Source organism: Temnothorax nylanderi, unplaced genomic scaffold, assembly GCF_030848795.1.
Source record: "Temnothorax nylanderi isolate EJ_2023f unplaced genomic scaffold, tnyl_v1.0 TNYL_tig1030_pilon, whole genome shotgun sequence".
Taxonomy (NCBI): Eukaryota; Metazoa; Arthropoda; class Insecta; order Hymenoptera; family Formicidae; genus Temnothorax; species Temnothorax nylanderi.
Window position 1 is genome coordinate 12,767 of NW_027250092.1, and position 18,081 is coordinate 30,847.

Below are 18,081 nucleotides of genomic sequence, written 5' to 3' on the forward strand. Positions count from 1 at the left end.
TATTGAACACGAATTTGAATACGAAGCAAGCTCGCTCCCTCGTTGACGATCGTTCACGATCGCGACAAGCAAAGTGAGAACACCAAACGCGCGATCGTTCTCTTCAATCACTCAATTGATTATTAATTCCCGCGTTTAACGAGAGGTTCAAGCTATTCACTGAAGTGCCTTTTCCCGCGCGATTCACTCATTCGAAGTAGAAATCGAAACGGAGGCAAGAGACGCGAATTCCAAAGTTATCGTTTCATCACTCACGCGACACGCGAGACGATTCTATTAAGATTCGGATGTATCGCGCTTCAAATTATTTGTTTCTCATGCACAATTAACTCACCGATCACAACGCAGTCGACACACTGCAGGAGACCCGCCAAATCATAGCCGGGAGGGTGATATGTACGGCGCGGGCGTCCACAGCACGGCATTCGTTTCGTTCAGCGACGGCATCCCACTCGTTGCAGTCGACCCAAGAAGGAACGGAACATTCAGCTTGCAACACATACACATATACTCCATATTTCTTTTCGTTCACGAGAAAGGAATTACACCGGATTTCTTTTCATTCACAAGAAAGAAATTACTCGAGCGACGTACGTTCGCATCAACGTTGAACATGTCGCGTAGTATTAAGGCTCAGTCACAATGAGAAAAATAAGGAATAAGATAAAGGAATAAGGAATAAGGCATGTTGCATCCATAGACTTATATAGATAGACCGGCCGTAAGAGCACGCGTAGCAAAATAGACGGTGCAGACTGATCCAGCGCGCGAGAAGATTTTCTCGGAGAGTAGCCGCATTCGAGCCAGACTCGGCGGCATTGGTCGAGCCGAGTGTGACGCGTCGCGTCACACCCGGGGTGACCAATCAGCTACGGGTGCGTTCCGATTCCCCACCTGGGTGCTGAAAATCTATAGTGCACGTGACATATACTATAGGATTTTTAGCACTTGGGTGGGAATCCGAACGTAGCCTACGGCGAGGGCCGAGAAGTCTGTTCCTTTTACGGCGCGATTCCTTTTTCAGCTAAACTTCTCGCACGGTTCATCTGTCCTCTTTTTCTTTTCACGTTGGAGAGAAAAAGAGACAGGATAAACTGCGCAAGAAGTTCAGATAAATAGAACAGACCGAACGGACCTATTTCCTTCACTTTTATGTTCATTTCTATCAATGTAGATTAATTTTTATCATTTTAATCGCGGTTGAACTTACTTTTCCATCTTTTTCTAGTTCTTGAAGTTGGAGAAAGATAAATGGTAAGTTGAACCAAGATCAAAGTTAATCTAATCATATAATTATATAAAGGAAATTATCCAATCGCATTTTATGCTTATTAAATTGCTTTTTCTACTAAATGCAGCCATTCAAAATTAATTGTTTCAAATTTACTTTTGTTGTAAATTAAGTACTTCTTTATTTTAAATAAAAAGACTTTGTTATAATCTTACGAAAAAAAAAACAAGAGAATATTTATCTTTATGTGCAAATAAATGACAAGTGCGATTGCATAGAAAACTTTTGTCTTTAATTACTAAATCACATACATCTTAGAAAATAGATATTTTATTATTACAATATCTGAAGTGTTATTTCTCACATACATTATTTTTTTTAAGCAAAATTTCACCTATATATGCAAAAAAGGTCTATTAAATGTGTACAAATACATGCAGTAAATACTAAGAAAAAATAAGAATCGGTAAGAAATTGTGATAATACTTTTTGAGAAGACAAATGGTTCTTTTCGAAGAAATTATTAAATTACATTACAACAAATTTTGAATGTTTTGGATCATTGTCATCTTAAAAAAAAATCCATTTAGTGTTCAAATTTTTATTTGCAAAATATAAAACATTCACGTAGCCTTCGGCAGTAGAAATACCCGTTATGCGATGCAATGGTCCCATTCCTTCTCCATGAAAGCAACCCCATATTTACGCCACCATGTTTTACAGTCGGAACTTGGTAACGTTAATTAAATCTATTGCCAGAAGGACGTTGAATATATCGTATTCCATTTTCTATTGTCTCAAACAGATACTTGAATTCATCGCTCCAGATAATCCTTCTCCATTCGTTGTCAGTCCAATGTTTCTGTGTTAAATGTGCCATTGCAAATTCAAATCGTGCTTTCTTTTCTTTTTTTTTAATTAACTTTTGACGGGCTTCTGACCGATTGTCCTGCGTTATTCTTTGACAGATGTACCGCCCCAGTCAAACTCCCCGCCTGGCAGTGTCCTCGAATCGGATCACGCGGGAGTATTAACGGCGATCGGCCGCGAGGCCTCAGGGTGAAGTCCCATGGAGCCAGCGTATGGCGTACCGGCGTATGGCGTACAGAAGCTTAGCTAATCACAGGCTTTACGCTCGTTTTCGTTACGCCAGCACAAACATCGGCTGTCCCATGGAGCGTATTTAAGCAGCGTAATGATTAATAAGCCAATCACAGTGTTGTTTTACACAGCTTATTTTCAAAATGGATGCTCAAGGGGTCTTGTGATTGGCTTATTGATCATTACGCCGGCGTAAATACGCCCCATGGGACAGCCGATGAAATTTTCAGCGCAATTTTTAACACATACATTCATACATGAAGCAATATTCTATATGCGTGTACGTGGGTGTGTATCATTGTAGCATAAACGCCGAAACGCTTCAAAAACCAGCGTAACATCTGTGCTGGCGTAACGAAAACAAGCGTAAAGCCTGTGATTAGCCAAGCTTCTTTACGCCATACGCCGGCTCCATGGGACTTCACCCTCACGCCACTCTGACACGCTTGGCTCTAGAACACCGTGACCGCCGGGGCACGAAGCCCTCGGGGCACGCGCTCCGCCTAACCGAGTAAGTAAGGACTAACGAGAAAGAACTGAACGTAAATATTAATGGACATATACAAAAAGATGAAACAATAAATGGACAACATCGACATATTGACTTAATACTTCTAACTGTAAATAAAGTACAAGTCATTACAGGTTATAAGTCACCATCAGTAACTAATACAGCATTTACCTATGAATTAAGTAATATTTTGAGAAAATCATTAGGTAATAAAAAGATTGTAATAGGTGATTTTAACTACTATTCGTATAATGATGGAGGATTCTTGGAAAAACATTTAGAAAAATTAAATTTTAAACGTGCTCTTTCAACGCACGTTTCAACTACAAATTTTAATACGCAAATCGATGTAATATTTATATCTGATCGAATATTTAATTACACTGCTGGAGTATATGAAACTTTTTTCTCAGACCATAAACCTATTTTTATTGGATTAAACGAGCAAAGTGAGATACCAATAGCAAGTGTGAAGACTTTATTTGAAGAAAATTTTCTTTCTAATAAGGATAATAAATATAATTCAGAAAAACTGTCAATCAACATTAAGTCTTCACATACTAGTGAAAAAAATAAGAATGTACCAATAAAATGTATAATATTAAATGATAAAATTGAAAATAATGATTTTAACATAGATAATCTTATTTATCCATTGCCACAAACAATTGAAGAAAACGTGTTAAAAGAAAATTCGTGGTTAGATGATCGACCTTTAAATGAAATTATGATGATAATAGAAAGATATACTACATTTTCTCGTGTTGATGTTCTTTTCATAATGAATTTACATTGGATTGAACCGATCTTTATTTCCGATGTTCAGATTGTCGGAGGTGAGCATTGCGGTAACCACTGGCACTGTATTTACTATGATGGTTTAATGCTTCATATATATGATAGTTTGTATTTTGATACTCATTCTTATTACGATCTAACATTAAGGGCCTAAGCAGAATGGCTGTCTTATAACCTTAAGGCAGTGTTTTATGCCTTACTGTACAGTATTGTGCGTTACATAAGACAAAGACTTAAGGCATAAAACACTGCCTTAAGGTTATAAGACAGCCATTCTGCTTAGGCCCTATCTGAACAAAAATACATTGAAAAACGATACCCTAATCTGGAACAAAATAATATAATATTTGAAAAAGTAACCAAGCAGCCAGATCTTGCATCATGTGGAATATTTGCAGCAGCATTTGCAGTATCAATAGCATTGGGAGAAAATCCTTCAAATAAAAAATATTCAACAGATATGCCAAAAATGCGTAGACATTGTCTGAGAATCATAAAAGAGAAAATATTATTACCCTTCCCGGAAGAATAAAAACAACAATTACATAATGACAATATTTATATTGCATATTTACACTGCACTGCATATTTACACTGTAAATACCATTGAAATTAACAATAAAAAATAATTAGCCACAATAATGTCTACAGGACAGCAAATAAAGTCTAAAAATTAAATAATATCGGAATTATATTACACCCAAAACGAAAAAAAAATACCAATCCGTAATTCAAAATATATAATTGAAGTAAAGAGACAAACAATAATAAAAAAAAAAACGGAGAAATAAATATCTAGATCTACATAAAAAAATTAAAAACATTGAAATAACATTGAAATCATGGTAAATAAATTTAGAAAAAAAACCAAAAAAATTTGTCGCACAAAGAAATGAATAAAGTTAAAATGCATTCTGCGCAAAGCGCAGTAATTACTGTAAAAATGCATTCTGCGCAGAGCGCAGTAGTATTATCAAAATGCATTCTGCGCGGAGCGCAGTGATTATTATAAAAATGCATTCTGCGCAGAGCGCAGTAAAATTGTGAAAATGCATTCTGCGCGGAGCGCAGTAAAATTATGAAAATGCATTCTGCGCTAGGTGCAGTAATTATTATGAAAATGCATTCTGCGTTAAACGCAGTATACAATAAAATGTATCTATTATAATCAGTTTAAATAACGAACAGAAATCAACAAAAATATGCACCGTTCAACAACCTGCATTATACGCTTAACGAAGTAAATCTTATCATAATAAAAAATACGTTGCTAATTAAATAGATAAAATTAACACGGAAATTTATTATTTTACAAAACGAAAAGCACTAGTATGTTTTACAATCTGCACATATAAGGAATCGTGCAAATTAAGTAAACATATACTAAATTACTGGGTATTCTTCTCTGTTATAGTTATAATCATAAAAATTCGATTATATCCTAATATTATTTTTAGTGGACTAGGCCTACAGGGGAAACCACTTAAAAAAAAAACGCGTCAACAATAGTACCTCATGGGTGACGAGGAAATCTATTGTCGTGATTTTATAAACGTCGGTTAACTTTAAACTTTAGTTTACTCACTATTCATCTGTTTTTCGTCTGTTTTCGTTGTATTCATCTGTTGTTTAGGACAATAAAAAAGTGTGCAAGTGGAAACTTGCACATTGCTTCCTCATAGTTTTTAAGTGTGCAAGTAGAAACTTGCACATTGTTTTAAAGTGTGCAAGTAGAAACTTGTTTTAAGTGTGCAAGTAGAAACCTGCACATTGCTTTCTTATGGTTTTGAAGTGTGCAAGTAGAAACCTTCGCTCACAAAGCTTCCTCTATGAGGAAGCCAAAACAAATAAATACTAATAATTATACATCGAATAAAATACAAGCTTCCTCATAGAGGAGCTTTGTGAGCGAAGGTTTCTACTTGCACACTTCAAAACCATAAGAAAGCAATGTGCAGGTTTCTACTTGCACACTTAAAACAAGTTTCTACTTGCACACTTTAAAACAATGTGCAAGTTTCTACTTGCACACTTAAAAACTATGAGGAAGCAATGTGCAAGTTTCTACTTGCACAATTTTTTATTTGTGACAAAATGTTTTTCCGACAGCTGTTTCTTCGACTTTCCACAAAAGTGGAAATTGAAGAATGCGAAATCAGAAAAATAATGGAAATTATGCTTTCGGACATAAAAAATTAAATTCCTGCTTGTTGATTTTATCCAAAAAATGAAACAACACTAACAAATACGTTCTCGACGTCTCTTTCATAATCCTGACCTTTAATCTTTAAATTTTTACTTATTTAGGAAGTCAAAACAATTTTGTCAGGAAAATATTTTATTTCAAAACAAGAAATGATAAATGGAGCACAAAATTGACTGAACAAACTAGACGTTTGTGTATGTAAAACACATTTTAAAATTAATGTCATATCAGGATAAATACTTGAATATATTAGATTTCTATGGAAAAATAGGTTTATAATAAATTTTACTATATATATGTATATAAACTGTACATACAATACATATGTGTAATTGAAAAATAAAAATAAAATGTTCACTTATTTAATTCAAATGTAAGTATCTTACTTTTGGAATTGTTCTTGGATTTAAATCATATCAATGTTATTTATTTGATTATTTATTTTTATTTTAATTAATAAAGATGAGAGTCTTTGTTCATTTAATTTTATCTATTTTAATTTAATCGTGAATGTTTTGAAAATATTACCTAGGCTCAGAGTGCACTTTCTGATGACGAGTGAGGTGCGATCGATGACCGTACGTTTTTTTGCAGATAGAGCATTCATATTTACAGATGCCCTCGTGCTTCAACAGATGCTCATTCAGATTCCGTTTCCATTTGTACACATTCGGACATTTCGGGCACTTGAATTTGCTCTCTAGGTGACTCTGCAACATAAGCAACAAAACGCTTTAATATAACTTTTAGTTATTGTTCTGCGTTTGTCAAAACACTTAATGTACTATGTAAAAAAGATCACATAGAGTTTTTCGATATTTTAATTAACAAGTTATTTATACAAACTTTGGGAATAAATTCCTAAAAATTCCAGATCTTTATAGGTAATACATACATTTATTTTTTAAATATATTTAAAATATACAGCAATTTTTCTTACAATTATATGATCGCGCAACTTCCGTTTAGATTTCAGTTTCTTGTGACATATATCGCAGACATAATCATGTAAATGCACTGTTCTGTGATGTTTTTCCAAGGCTTCTTTACTCGATAAGTGATATCGGCAAATCTCACATGCCACACTGTTACTTTTATGCCTCTGCATGTGTACACGCAACCTCACGTGCGAGTGAAAAATCTCACCGCAAGTGTCGCAAGGAAAGTTCTATAATTGTAAAAAAGAACATTTAAGAGAAGCGAGAAACATTAATATAGATTTGTTATAATTGTAACAGAGATCATACACAATCATGCAGCAAAACATAAAATAAATGGTAAATATGCATAATAGGGGACCCAGCCCCAATGACCTTGACCTTGACATATGTTGTCAAGGTCACCCTCCTGAGTGACCTACAGAAAGTTTTAGCCGTCGCTCGTTTTTTATTAAAAAGTTATTAACAAAAAAAGTTTCAAAAATATAGTAGATAGTTATTTTGAGTATATTGAAAGGCATAAATGACTAAGTGTATGTAAAAATAGTACATGTATGAACAAAGAAAAGTCATTTAAAGCAGCTAATCGTTGATACATTGAACAGTCTTTTTGTTAAAGTAGAGATATATACTTTTCAATATACTAACTATTCTCTGCCATGAAATTTAACTGTTTAAAGCGCGTCACTAACTTACATAGGTTAGATGACGCGCTTTAAAAGTATTTAAGTGTTTAAAGTGCGTCATCTAACCTATGTAGGTAGGATATTTAAAAAAATACATAGGTTAGATGACGCGCTTTAAAAGTATTTAAGTGTTTAAAACGCGTCATCTAACCTATGTAGGTAGGATATTTTAAAAAATACATAGGTTAGTGAGGATGTAGGAAAGTGTATGTGTGAACTATTTCGACATATTTATTAGTCATTTATACCTTTCAATACTCAAAATAACTACTATATTTCTGAAACTTTTTTTGTTAATAATTTTTTAATAAAAAACAAGCGACGGCTAAAACTTTCTGTAAGTCACTCAGGAGGGTGACCTTGACAACATATGTCAAGGTCAAGGTCATTGGGGCTGGGTCCCCTATTATGCATATTTACCAAATAAATTTATAACAGAGTTAAGCTTATAATAAAAACATATCTACATGTACCTTATTCATTATAATAATACTTATTATATAAATTGGAATGTAATGTTAATATTAAAACTCAATACTGGTTTATGTGTTATTTAAATAACATTACGATATGAAGAAATCCTGGGAATGTGTAACAAAACTTATTTTATTAACTATTAAATATATTTTTGGTTACATATAATTATACCTTTTTTATGTCCTCGTGCTTCAACAGATGCTCATTCAAGTTATGTTTCTGTTTGTACACATTTGGACATTTCGGGCACTTGAATTTGCTCTCTAAGTGACTCTGCAACATAAGCAACAAAACGCTTTAATATAACTTTTTGTTTTTGTTCTGCGTTTGTCAAAACAGCTAAACTTCTTGTACTATGTAAAAAAGATCACATAGAGTTTTTCGATATTTTAATTAACAAGTTATTTATACAAACTTTGGAAATAAATTCCTAAAAATTCCAGATCTTTATAGGTAATACATACATTTATTTTTTAAATATATTTAAAATATACAGCAATTTTTCTTACAAATATATGAGCGCGCAATATCTTTTTAGATATCACTTTCTTGTGGCATATATCGCAGACATAATCATGTAAATGCACTTTTTTGTGATGTCTTTCCAAGGCTTCTTTACTCGATAAGTGATATCGGCAAATCTCACATGCCACACTGTTACTTTTATGCCTACGCATGTGTATACGCATCCTCACGTGCGAGTTAAAAATCTCACCGCAAGTGTCGCAAGGAAAGTTCTATAATTGTAAAAAAGAACAACATTTAAGAGAAGCGAGAAACATTAATATAGATTTGTTATAATTGTAACAGAGATCATACACAATCATGCAGCAAAACATTATAACAGAGTTAAGCTTATAATAAGAACATATCTACATGTACCTTATTCATTATAATAATACTTATTATATAAATTTGGAATGTAATGTTAATATTAAAACTCAATACTGGTTTATGTGTTAATTAAAATTACAATATGAAGAAATCCTGAAAATGTGTAACCAAACTTATTTTATTAACTATTAAATATATTTTTGGTTACATATATAATTATACCTTTTTTATGCCCTCGTGCTTCAACAGATGCTCATTCAAGTTATGTTTACTTTTGTACACATTCGGACATTTCGGGCACTTGAATTTACTCTCTAAGTGACTCTGCAACATAAACAACAAAACGCTTTAATATAACTTTTAGTTTTTGTTCTGCGTTTGTCAAAACAGCTAAACTTAATGTACTATGTAAAAAAGATCACATAGAGTTTTTCGATATTTTAATTAACAAGTTATTTATACAAACTTTGGAAATAAATTCCTAAAAATTCCAGATCTTTATAGGTAATACATACATTTATTTTTTAAATATATTTAAAATATACAGCAATTTTTCTTACAATTATATGAGCGCGCAATATCTTTTTAGATATCACTTTCTTGTGGCATATATCGCAGACATAATCATGTAAATGCACTTTTTTGTGATGTCTTTCCAAGGCTTCTTTACTCGATAAGTGATATCGGCAAATCTCACATGCCACACTGTTACTTTTATGCCTACGCATGTGTATACGCATCTTCACGTGCGAGTTAAAAATCTCACCGCAAGTGTCGCAAGGAAAGTTCTATAATTGTAAAAAAGAACAACATTTAAGAGAAGCGAGAAACATTAATATAGATTTGTTATAATTGTAACAGAGATCATACACAATCATGCAGCAAAACATAAAATAAATTTATAACAGAGTTAAGCTTATAATAAAAACATATCTACATGTACCTTATTCATTATAATAATACTTATTATATAAATTGGAATGTAATGTTAATATTAAAACTCAATACTGGTTTATGTGTTATTTAAATAAAATTACGATATGAAGAAATCCTGGGAATGTGTAACCAAACTTATTTTATTAACTATTAAATATATTTTTGGTTACATATATAATTATACCTTTTTTATGTCCTCGTGCTTCAACAGATGCTCATTCAAGTTCTGTTTACGTTTGTACACATTTGGACATTTCGGGCACTTGAATTTGCTCTCTAAGTCACTCTGCAACATAAGCAACAAAACGCTTTAATATAACTTTTTGTTTTTGTTCTGCGTTTGTCAAAACAGCTGAACTTCTTGTACTATGTAAAAAAGATCACACAGAGTTTTTCGATATTTTAATTAACAAGTTATTTATACAAACTTTGGAAATAAACTCCTAAAAATTCCAGATCTTTATAGGTAATACATACATTTATTTTTTAAATATAAATTGGAATATATAATATAAATTGGAATGTAATGTTAATATTAAAATTCAATACTGGTTTATGTGTTAATTAAAATTACGATATGAAGAAATCCTGAAAATATGTAACCAAACTTATTTTATTAAAAATTATATATATTTTGGTTACATATAATTATTAGACATCAAATTTTTTAATGCAGATTGGTGGAAAAGAGAGCAATTAATAACTAACAAGGAAACCCACGGAAGTGTCCCCCTCCGATTTTGATGAGTTTTTAGTATGTTGTTCTCTGATGAAAATAAGGGACACGTATACGTTTTCTATACGTGCCCATACGCGTATTTAGGGGGTGAAACACCCCTTTGAAAAAGATCGGCTTTCCTCTTTTGAGCCGAATATCTCCGAAACTATAAAAGATAATAAAAAAACACACCATTGGATTGTTCGAAGGATACAATTCCAAATTTAAATCTGGCAGGCATTCCTCTTTAATAATAATGTTCGAACATTCTGTCGAATATTTCGTGCCCAAAGTTACTCTTACCTGCATCGGATTGTCTCCTTTATTCGTTTGATAGCTAGCGGGCTGTTTCTGTGTCTCTTGGTTCGAAGGATACAATTCCAAATTTAAATCTGGCAGGCATTCCTCTTTAATAATAATGTTCGAATATTCTGTCGAATATTCCGTGCCCAAAGTTACTCCTTCCTGCATCGGATCGTCTCCTTTATTCGTTTGATAGCTAGCGGGCTGTTCCCGTGTCTCTTGGTTCGAAGGATACATATCCAAATTTAAATCTGGCAGGCATTCCTTTTTATTAATAATGTTAGAATATTCTGTCGAATATTCGGTGCCCAAAGTTACTTCTTCCTGCGTCGGATCGTCTCCTTTATTCGTTTGATAACCAGCGGGCTGTTTCTGTGTCCCTTGGTTCGAAGGATACAATTCCAAATTTAAATCTGGCAGGCATTCCTCTTTAATAATGATGTTCGAATATTCTGTCGAATATTCCGTGCCCAAAGTTACTCCTTCCTGCGTCGGATCGTCTCCTTCATTCGTTTGATAGTCAGCGGGCTGTTTCTGTATCTCTTGGCGTTGATTCTTCGAAGATTCCTAGTAGTAATAAAAATAAAATAACCGAGTTAATGCAAAATATACCCAAATGGACCTGAACGAAAAGATATCAGCTCGGGGATCTAGAAAGTGCAATTCTGATTAAGAAGTTTCATTAAGGGTTTAAAAAATCGAATGTTTATGATACATAAAAGAGTCAAACCTATTAAAATATCATAAAAGACTAGACGAAGTTAACGCATCCCAAAAAGACACTATTCTATTAAAAAATTTAAGACAAAATATCCAATTGCGGTATCGAGGAAGAAAACATGATATATAATATTAAATGCATGTATCAATAATTCAGTAACCAGTAGTAAGAATAATCTTATCACCGGTCCAAATTAATTAACTATATATGCATTTATTTCGCGTGGTGCAGACGATCGTGGCGCAAGCTCTCGGTTCTACAGAATTAGCATTTTTTTCTATTCACACACACTATTACAAATCTCAATATCTTATGAATGATCTGTGTTGCGAGATTAGCATATAATACTTACAATAAGCCACCATAATCTCTCCTGAATTACATGACAGCTGTCGTAAAAGTCACATACAAAATCTAATTTGTCGACACAACTCGCACAAATTTGTTGCGGCAGAGCATCGTCCTTGTGGATCTGAAATAATTTAATAATTTTAGCATGTCTGATGTCTGATGATGTTAGATGATTATTAATTCTATATTAAAAAAGTCAGTGAAATATTTAATTTATATTATTAGTATTTATTTATTAGTATTTATTTATTAGTATTTATTTATTAGTATTTATTTATTAGTATTTATTTATTAGTATTTATTTATTAGTATGTATTTATTAGTATTTATTTATTAGTATTTATTTATTAGTATTTATTTATTAGTATTTATTTATTAGTATTTATTTATTAGTATTTATTTATTAGTATTTATTTATTAGTATTTATTTATTAGTATTTATTTATTAGTAGTTTATTTATTAGTATTTATTTATTAGTATGTGAAGAATATGGCAGAGAGAAGAGATAAGAGACGAGTTGCGTACGTGCAAAGTTAACGTAACGACACAAAGTAAAATGTTATAAAGTATATAAAATAAATTTTAATATTATATTATTCATATATAATTAGCCAATGGGTAATATGATAAAAAATATGGAAGAGAAATTTGCGAATTTTCGCACTGACTACCTTTTTAACTTTCTAGCCATATCTCATCAAATCGAAGCATATATGGAGGATGAAGATCGAAGTTAAATTCGAAATCTGCTGATTATGAGTTGACCATTTGACATAATTATGTCAAAGAAATCACATTTTATTCTTACAGATTTTAAAATAAACAACATAAAATATAAAACACTTAATTTTTAATAAACTATCTTAATGCTGAAGTAATAAATTCTATTCTACCAAACTATCTAATATTTTTATACATAGAGAATTTATAAGAAACGATTTATCTGAAAAAATATACATAAATTGTTTTTTTTTTTTTTTAATGAGACATGGCTCTGTCGGGTTCGATTACTCCATTTTTTTTCCACAAAAAGCTCTACCGTAAAATAGTAAAAAATTCTGTCATCCTAACAGTTTTCGAGAAACAGTTTGTGAACTGTATGCTCTATATACATATATATTTAGTTACGTATAATTCAATTCATTATAAACGTAAATTAATTTTTACTTTCTCAACAAAGTATAATCAACAATAAATTACACATAAAATTATAGTTAAAACACCGATGTGTCACTTTAGGAAACTTAAATGTAGGATAAAATGAATCAAAAGTATTTGAAAAGTATCATACTTTTATTAAGGCAACAGTGGAATCATTAAACAAGTTTTTTATCGTGGAAATTAATTCTATGTAAATATACAAATGTGCGCGCGTGCGCGCGAGTGTGTGTATGTGCGTGTGTGTGTGTATGGAGTCACTTAACTTATCTCTATATGCAATTAACACACGGACGTGTCTTCAATGATCAAGGAAAGGAGTATTATCTTCTAATTATATATATATATATATATGTTACCTCCTAATTATATGTATAATATATACGTACAAAATAGCTCATATTGCTGATCACTTCGAAAATTATATGAAAAAATTTTTTATAGTTAATTATAAATACCAACTCACATTTTATGAGTACTCTAATTATACAATAGTCCATAATCGTGCGATAAAAGGCACATTTCTCTTGATAATTCGTAAATATCTGCATTCTTGCTGCCGCCATTTATTCTACTTAAAAATAGCTCATAATACTACTATTAATTGCAATTATTTTGTCTTCCTAGATTACTTTATAACATCGAAGACTTGAATCAAGACAATTGCTATATTTCTTTCGCAGTTTCGTATTAGTGTGTATGTGTAAGTAAAATACACATTTTTATAAAATACATAATACTTTAAACGTCTATATGTAACGTTTTTTTATTTTTAATATAACAATTATTACAAAATGTACTCCAAAAGATATTTAAAATCGTTGAAAAATTTTCACATACGAATCTCACGTGTAAAGATTTATAGAAAATATCGCATCTTGTTACATTATCAATTTTGGAAGCCCTGTTCCTGGTGTCACGCACACCATGCACGCACGCACACACACATATGTATTAAGTCATTAATTTTTTAACAAAACTATGCATTTATTTGATTAATCATACTTTTGGCCGTAATTCGGTGAACGTGTATTGTCTATATTACAAAATAAACATTTTCCAAAGACTTGCTGTATTCATGAGAAGAGGAAGTATTATAAAAAGGCGTTTTTTTTTCATGAAAGTAATTAACGTGTCGTCAACCAAGTATGTTTTTCGGCTTTTTGACATATCCAGTTTTTTTCTTGGGCACTAATGACGTGTGTTTCCGTGTAATTTCTTTTCCTGATTGTCATTACGTTTCTTATATTATTTTTTAACAGCCTTTATTTTATTATTATACCAATTTCTCTTAGCAAAGTTCAGATAGCTTTTAGAGGTTTCACACTAATGTTCTTCAATCAGTCCTTAATGAGAATCTAATCTTTCTAGGTCCACGGTAAAAAAAAGACGCGTATATCATTACAGGCTAAACTGAATCACGGTTTCGGTATACGATAGATTAATATTTACTACATAAACGCTCGAATGAAAAGATTAATTCTAACGTTCCCAAACTCGACAATCTCAATTATCCAAACTTAAAAAAGAGAGACAGAATATCGCAAAGTTTTATTCGTGAATAGAAAATTAGTGTAATCTATGTAAAAACTAATACTAAGATTTAACACTTATAGAAAAAACGTTTCACTAGTATTATAACCGTTCTATTCTTAACACCTCCATATTCTTGACTTCTTAAGGAACACCGACACGTATGCGTACGTTAAGTTTTTAATTAGGTTTAGGATTTCGAAATAATATTTGCCACAGAATCTGTCGAAGAAAATATAGGAATCCCGTTGTATGACGGCAATTGTAATATTTGTCACTTGAAATCGCATGGTACTAAAAAATATCTTTTACTTTTTATCCTCAAAAGTTCGTCTCCGCTTTCGTGTTTTTAACATATTCCCCTGTTCTTTTGCTACTTTTACATTCGTCATGTAATTACATGATTATATCGGAACGCAGCCATAGAGTAAGAAAATAAATGACAGATAAAAAGTACCGTGCGTGTATTAATACAAGAATATTCGACTTTATTAAAATTATATATTAACAACTTGATTAACAATGATTAAAAAAGAAAAGAAATAAAAAAGAAAGTATATTTTTTGCAAAACTGCTTATAAATTGTTAAATTTTATTTTCCTGTTTATATATGTATATGGACTTTATTATATCGCGTTTATTATTTCACGGTACTGAAATTTACATTTATATGATGTCATGAAATTTTGTGATATAAGATAGGATTGATTGTGATAAAACAGCATGATAAAAGAGCAGTAGAGCGGCCAGACACTGAACACAGATCGCCTTGGGCAGAGGATCCTTCTCATCTATCTGCGATTCACAAACAAAAGTGATCTAAGTTTTGAGAAGTGTACTCGTGATATACTTGCAAGAAGATATAACCTTATTAAGCGACATTAGGCCTCATTGATTCTCTTTTCCTTTTTCCTTCTTTTTACAAAATATTAATTACGTAAATACTACCGCTCTACTCTATAGATACAACAATTTGTGACAAATATATAAATATGTTGTTACATTCTGGTACCCACTACTTAAAGTTCTATGACAACATCCAAGCCTGGAATTACCGACAAACTTAAATATATAATTTTTACACAGTTACAATATTCATTACTTACAATTTTAAATAAAGCTCATTACTCTTCTCTCCGAAGAATTCGCCCAAACAATTTGTACAAATGTAAAAATAACTTGTACAATAATCTCATGGCACGTTTACAAACACTCGCACATGAAAATAAACACAATATTTCTGTGTATTTAATTTTTTTTTCAAACAGTAGCGATGGCAATTCCACGGGAGATTCCATGAGAATCTCGTTGATGAAGTAACTCACGTAAAATGTCTATTCTTAATTGCGATATTGGAGCAAGTATAAAGAAATCTTTTGCCGCTCGATAAGTGTATAACTCGCTAGTGAAAGCTCCTATTAAATATCAATTTCCAACATGACAATATCCTCCCATCTCTTTTTGAAACTTAGACCTATCTTTAAATAAAAGCAGATCATTATAATATATTAATTAATTAAAATGTTTGTTATTTCTTAACAGAAAAAGAAAGCTGTTGATGAAGTGATGTAGTAAACAAGAGACCAGTTAACACAAAATTAACAATTCAACATGAATTACACAAACCTCATCGCTTGAAACCCTTGTTAATTATATTAACAAGAGTTGAATGTTAGAAAGTGTATTCAATAAAATTAGTTCAATTAATTGTTTAAAATCACAATTATTTTAAAGTAAGCATTTTAAAGAGCATTGAAGCATAGTAATTAATTATGTTAATAATCTCCCTTTCTCTCATAGCCATTTTCTTCTAACCCTATAGGGTTATGGTTATGACCGGGTCGGTGAGGGGAAGCGTGTCACCGCGACTCACCAGGATGTTGATCTTGTGTATCTTCGTGCCGAGGTAGCGTCTGACACCCTCCTCCTCGAACACGCCGATGTAGATCTTCTCGTACTGGCCGCATAGCCTGCACATTTTCGCCTCACCCTCTTCCACGTCCATTCTTGTTTACCTCGTCGACAAGCGCGTCCTTATACATGCACGCTGGGTGCTAGTGGTGCGCTACCGCAAGGTGGAAATCCCGACGGGGCATCCACGCACGCCGTTGTCGCCGTTTCGTATCTCGTGTCGACGCCACCGCGCCCACCGCCACGAGTGACGCGTGACGCTCCATGACGCTCCCTCCTCCACTCTTTCTCTTTGACGAAATGTTTCGCCCGATTTTTTTTTCTTCTTTCTCCTCTTTCTCTCGTTTTTGGAAGAACGCGACCATGTCTCCTCGTCTTTTATTAACTATTAAATATATTTTTGGTTACATATAATTATTTTTTTTTTGCGCGATTAAAATGATAAAAATTAATCTACATTGATAGAAATAGACATAAAAGTGCAGGAAATAGGTCCGTTCGGTCTGTTCTATTTATCTGAACTTCTTGCCCAGTTTATCCTGTCTCTTTTTCTCTCCAAGGCTACGTTCGGATTCCCACCCGAGTGCTAAAAATCCTATAGTATATGTCACGTGCACTATAGATTTTCAGCACCCAAGTGGGGAATCGGAACGCACCCCAATGTGAAAAGAAAAAGAGAACAGATGAACCGTGCAAAAAGTTCAGCTGAAAAAGGAGTTGCGCCGTAAAAGGAACAGACTTCTCGGCCCTCGCCTTAGCTGATTGGTCACCCCGAGTATGACGCGACGCGTCACGCTCGGCTCGACCAATGCCGCCGAGTTTGGCTCGAATGCGGCTACTCTCCGAGAAAATCTTTTCGCGCGCTGGATTGTCATGGCAAGTAGTAACGCCAGTGTAGTCGTCTCCATTTTCGCCCCTTCCTCATGCAAGTTTCCTGCTCCGCGCGCACGTCCTGGCGTCACGGACAAGGGGACGTGGTCGCGTTCTTCCAAAAACGAGGGAAAGAGGAGAGAGAGAGAGGAAAAAAAATCGGGCGAAACATTTCGTCAAAAAGAAAGAGTGCAAGGAGGAATAGTCTAAGAGCTGGCTACATAAAAATGCAAGGTATAAGGTACATGAAATATTTATAGCTAGTGAGGTTCCATTAGCACTCCCGAACACTGAGTGACCAGTCTGCCTGCGCGCTTAGGAAGATTAAGGCGGGGGTGGACGGTCAAAAATGACAAATTTTACAAGGAAAAAAATGATAAAGCTCAGGGATAAAAATTATAGGAATGTTAAGTATTTGTTGCTACGAAACGCGGAAAATTATTGGCAGACGATTTCGTGGAAGAGAAAGGGCCGGCAGACTGCAACAAAGCGGCGTTGACTTTTGTGAAAAAAAAAATGATAAGCTTCATGATTAAAAATTATTGGTAATAATTACTAAACTGTTAACGAAGCTATGTGCTAAATGGCAGACGAAAAAACTGAAGACAACATGGAGGCAGACTGTGATGAAGAGCGCGGTCTCGATCGCGCTTAAGGTGATGCTGGAGCCGTCTGTATAACCGACAAAATTACCATTTTCTATGTTATCGACCTATATCTGTCATTGTATAGATTTAATATAATAAATAAATTAATCATTTTATTTTTAACAATAAAAGAATAAATACAAACTGAAT

The 18,081-nt window shown here is 32.9% G+C and overlaps 1 protein-coding gene and 1 long non-coding RNA gene across 10 annotated transcripts; both read right to left on the reverse strand.

The window, feature by feature from the left end:
- Positions 1 to 346: 346 nt before the first annotated feature.
- LOC139786409 (uncharacterized) lies at positions 347 to 16,889 on the reverse strand. 9 transcript variants are annotated; one of them, XM_071725574.1, is made up of 11 exons: positions 16,377 to 16,887; positions 11,813 to 11,932; positions 10,740 to 11,306; positions 9,903 to 10,004; positions 9,343 to 9,570; positions 9,005 to 9,106; positions 8,458 to 8,685; positions 8,120 to 8,221; positions 6,788 to 7,015; positions 6,376 to 6,557; positions 347 to 489 (listed from the first exon to the last, which is right to left on the reverse strand). In XM_071725574.1, exons 1-11 carry the CDS (start codon positions 16,506 to 16,508, stop codon positions 486 to 488), a joined length of 1,995 nt encoding a protein of 664 aa, XP_071581675.1. In that variant the 5' UTR covers positions 16,509 to 16,887; the 3' UTR covers positions 347 to 485. The 9 variants fall into 9 exon arrangements, 8 of the variants coding, with proteins under 8 accessions (XP_071581675.1, XP_071581674.1, XP_071581679.1 ...); XM_071725573.1 differs by lacking the exon at positions 347 to 489 and having other exon boundaries at positions 6,270 to 6,557; positions 16,377 to 16,886; XR_011722275.1 differs by lacking the exons at positions 347 to 489; positions 6,376 to 6,557 and adding an exon at positions 7,945 to 8,052 and having other exon boundaries at positions 6,895 to 7,015; positions 16,377 to 16,881.
- LOC139786410 (uncharacterized) lies at positions 13,087 to 16,369 on the reverse strand. The gene is made up of 2 exons (XR_011722276.1): positions 15,610 to 16,369; positions 13,087 to 15,298 (listed from the first exon to the last, which is right to left on the reverse strand). It is a non-coding gene; the product is annotated as an uncharacterized lncRNA (long non-coding RNA).
- Positions 16,890 to 18,081: the final 1,192 nt, after the last annotated feature.

Coding starts and splice junctions, on each gene's coding strand:
- LOC139786409 (XM_071725574.1), bottom strand. CDS start 16,508: ATGGACGTGGAAGAGGGTGAGGCGAAAATGTGCAGGCTATGCGGCCAG. Junction 8,686..9,004: donor AGCACGAGGGCATAAAAAAG/GTATAATTATAT, acceptor TTACAATTATAG/AACTTTCCTTGCGACACTTG. Junction 7,016..8,119: donor AGCACGAGGACATAAAAAAG/GTATAATTATAT, acceptor TTACAATTATAG/AACTTTCCTTGCGACACTTG.